This window comes from Micropterus dolomieu, linkage group LG03 (genome assembly GCF_021292245.1).
Source record: "Micropterus dolomieu isolate WLL.071019.BEF.003 ecotype Adirondacks linkage group LG03, ASM2129224v1, whole genome shotgun sequence".
Classification (NCBI taxonomy): Eukaryota; Metazoa; Chordata; class Actinopteri; order Centrarchiformes; family Centrarchidae; genus Micropterus; species Micropterus dolomieu.
The window spans coordinates 34549919-34552822 of record NC_060152.1 but is presented as its reverse complement, the minus strand read 5'-3'; the positions used below and the strand labels follow the sequence as shown (position 1 = coordinate 34552822).

At 41.6% G+C, this 2904-nt stretch overlaps 1 protein-coding gene across 1 annotated transcript in view; it reads left to right on the top strand.

Moving 5' to 3' along the window:
- LOC123968757 (hemicentin-2-like) overlaps positions 1-2904 on the top strand; it is a 10167-nt gene that overhangs the window by 6100 nt on the left and 1163 nt on the right. Inside the window, exon 5 of the mRNA XM_046045689.1 lies at positions 2003-2047. Coding sequence (XP_045901645.1) covers positions 2003-2036 — 34 coding nt within the window. The 3' untranslated portion in view covers positions 2037-2047. The remainder of the gene's footprint in view (positions 1-2002; positions 2048-2904) is intronic.

Below are 2904 nucleotides of genomic sequence, written 5' to 3'. Positions count from 1 at the left end.
AGTGAAACAGAAATATATAAATATATATAAAATAAATATAAAAATACCAATATAGTACTGCTACTAAAAATAATAATAATACCGTATATCATCTCTCGTGTCTTTGCTATAATAATAATAATAATAATAATAATAATAATAAACAGGGCTCGCTCTCTCTACATAGGCCAGTAGTTATATATAAATATTTTTTTGTCATGCAGTAGTTCTTACCTTACATATAATCTGCCACGATGACTACTTTCTACATCTAGTTTATCACCGTCACAGCTACAGAAACGATTTCCTAACCACCTTCTGGCTCTGATAGTGACACAGAGGAAACGCTGCCCTTGAATTAATCTGATATGACATGACTGTCTACAACGAGGACCTGCATCTGTGTCTTAGATACTTGTTCAGCTCACGTTTAATCATTTGTGACACGCCGACTGTAGCTAGAGACACTACAGTTTAATCGCTCTTTGATGTTTGCCTCCTCCACTGAGTAACACGGCATTAGCGTTGTGCGGTGTTACGAACACAGGAGCTGCAGCGCGCCCTCTAGTGGGCAAACTATGCAACACTTATGACATGAGGGAAGGAACCGCCTGGTCTCCGAAGAGGAGAAGTGATGAGGGCTAAAGTGCACTGCTAACATCAGTTTGCAGCTTACATAGCTAATTAGCTGCATACAAATGTCCGTTGGGTCACATTAGATGCTGGTTTGGTTCTAATGGTGCTTTCAGACCAACTGCGAATTTTCTCCTCGCAACGCTTTCCTTGCGTGAGTACATTCGCTGCAAGTGTTCACACACAAAGTGAGAAGGTGATTTTAACGCGATAACGTAAATAAACACAACTCGCCATTACTCCAGCTGTATGAACCCAAAGTAAACATTTTGCTGTGATTAAACAGCAATAAACGGATCAAACTGATGCTGAAATAACTACAACATGATGCAGATTTGTTAAACATATGAATTCATGCTTTGTCAGGTCTGTCAGCAGGACAACAGCTTCTAAAATGTTTGTTTTCTGAATGGAGTTTGGTTCGATCAGGGCTATGCTGTGCTAACTTGTTCACAGTAAAGTACGACGACAGCTGGAATAAAGTTACAGTCACATGTTTTCTGAACTCACCAGGTAGTTCAACCTCCTCGCTTTCTTTTCTCCAACTAATGTCCAGTTTTGTCCAGTTTTTTATATAAATATGAAGTCGTAGTCTGACAGAGCTAACGACGCTAACAACAACAGTGGAACCAGATGTGCACAGAAGCTGCTGAGAAGCTCCAGCGAAGATAAATCAACGTTGAAATCCCAAAAACTAAAGTAAAAAGCTGATTTAATAAAAGCAGTTAACTCTGAGCTGCTCCCGCGAGTAAACAGTGTAGTTGTCAGAGCAGAATCCGACCAACTGCGGGTGTTTATCTGTCTGAAAGTTGCAGCGCTGCTCCCTGCTCCTCTCCCCCAAGTTCAGCAGCTCTCAGCCGGCCTGCAGATTTTCAATCTCCCGCTCTGCCCGGCGCTCTCCACACAACGCTCTGAAGCCTCGGTGACGTACAAACAGTCTCAACGTTGATAGGCTATCGCGACTCAGCGTCATGTGACTTCTCCGCTTGAGTTGAAAATATTCAACAAATTCCTTCGCGTTGCTTCGCGCCGACCGGCAGGACATCGTCTTTGCATTGACTTTGTATGTAAACGCTCGCTTCGCTTCTGGTCGGAAAGCACTATGACGCTTCAATACCACTAACAACACACTATCTGCACATCACACAACAACGCAAGTTTATTTACGTTGACTGTAACAGCAATAAATATCACCGGACTAATAATGATCACCTGTAGATCAATGGCCTCCTGAAATCAGAGGAGAGGAGACGGCAAACTTTGTGTAAAAACACATTTTACATTTTCTTTCCTACTGTGTTTCTTCTTGTTAAGTTAAAAGTTATTACATTTTGGATTAAAGTCATATTTTAGATTTTAGTCAGTGACTTTATTTTTTACATCTTTACAGGAAGTGTTTGCAGGAAGCAGCAGCAGAGAGCTGAAAGACGTGACGGTGAGTTATTAAAACAGCTGATGAACTGCTGATTGGTCCACAAGACACAGCAGGAGTTACAAGTACTGTTGTAGTCAAGACCACCCAAACCGAGACTAAGTCAAGACCAAGACCAGAGTTTATGGAGACCGAGACATGACCAAGACCAGTTCCCCACATTACATGACACAGAATAAAATGTGGAACGAGATCAGAGGTACTTTTCAGATTGATCTGAAAGATCCACATTCCCATTAAAACAAAATCAACGTAAGCAACACCATCGCAGGGAGGGGGGGCAGTCGTTAACGGAAACACCACATTTTTAATTAGGGTTATCGGTTGCAAAACGAAGCAAAACGTTTCCATCCAATCAAAGTTTGGATGTTAAATAAATCTGACGATGCAAAAGCAATTTATTGATATTCCCAAAGTTATGGTCTTTACTGGTCTTAAAATAAAATCCCGAGTCCTCAATGTCCGAAACCGAGAAAAGACAAATGTGGTCGAGTCTGAGACCAGACCAAGACCATCAAAAAGGGGCCTTAAGACTTGTCTTGAGTACTACAACACTAGTTACAGGCCATGCACTCTGATATTAACGTGACCAAAACACATTTAAAAAGCTGCAAGAATATGAAAATATAACAATCCAAGCATGAATCCTGCTACAGAAATAAAGTATATTGAATTATTTAAGACAGAGAAATCCCCTGAGCCAGTTAGCTCAGAGCGTGAGCCCCTTCATCTATCCTGTGGCGCCCCCCTCAGGACAAACTATGAATCATAGCTCCACTCCTGCTGAGCCTCCTCAGAGTGACATCTCATCTGGACTGTTTGAACTCTGCTTTCTGTTCCAGCCTCCAGACTCTGATGAG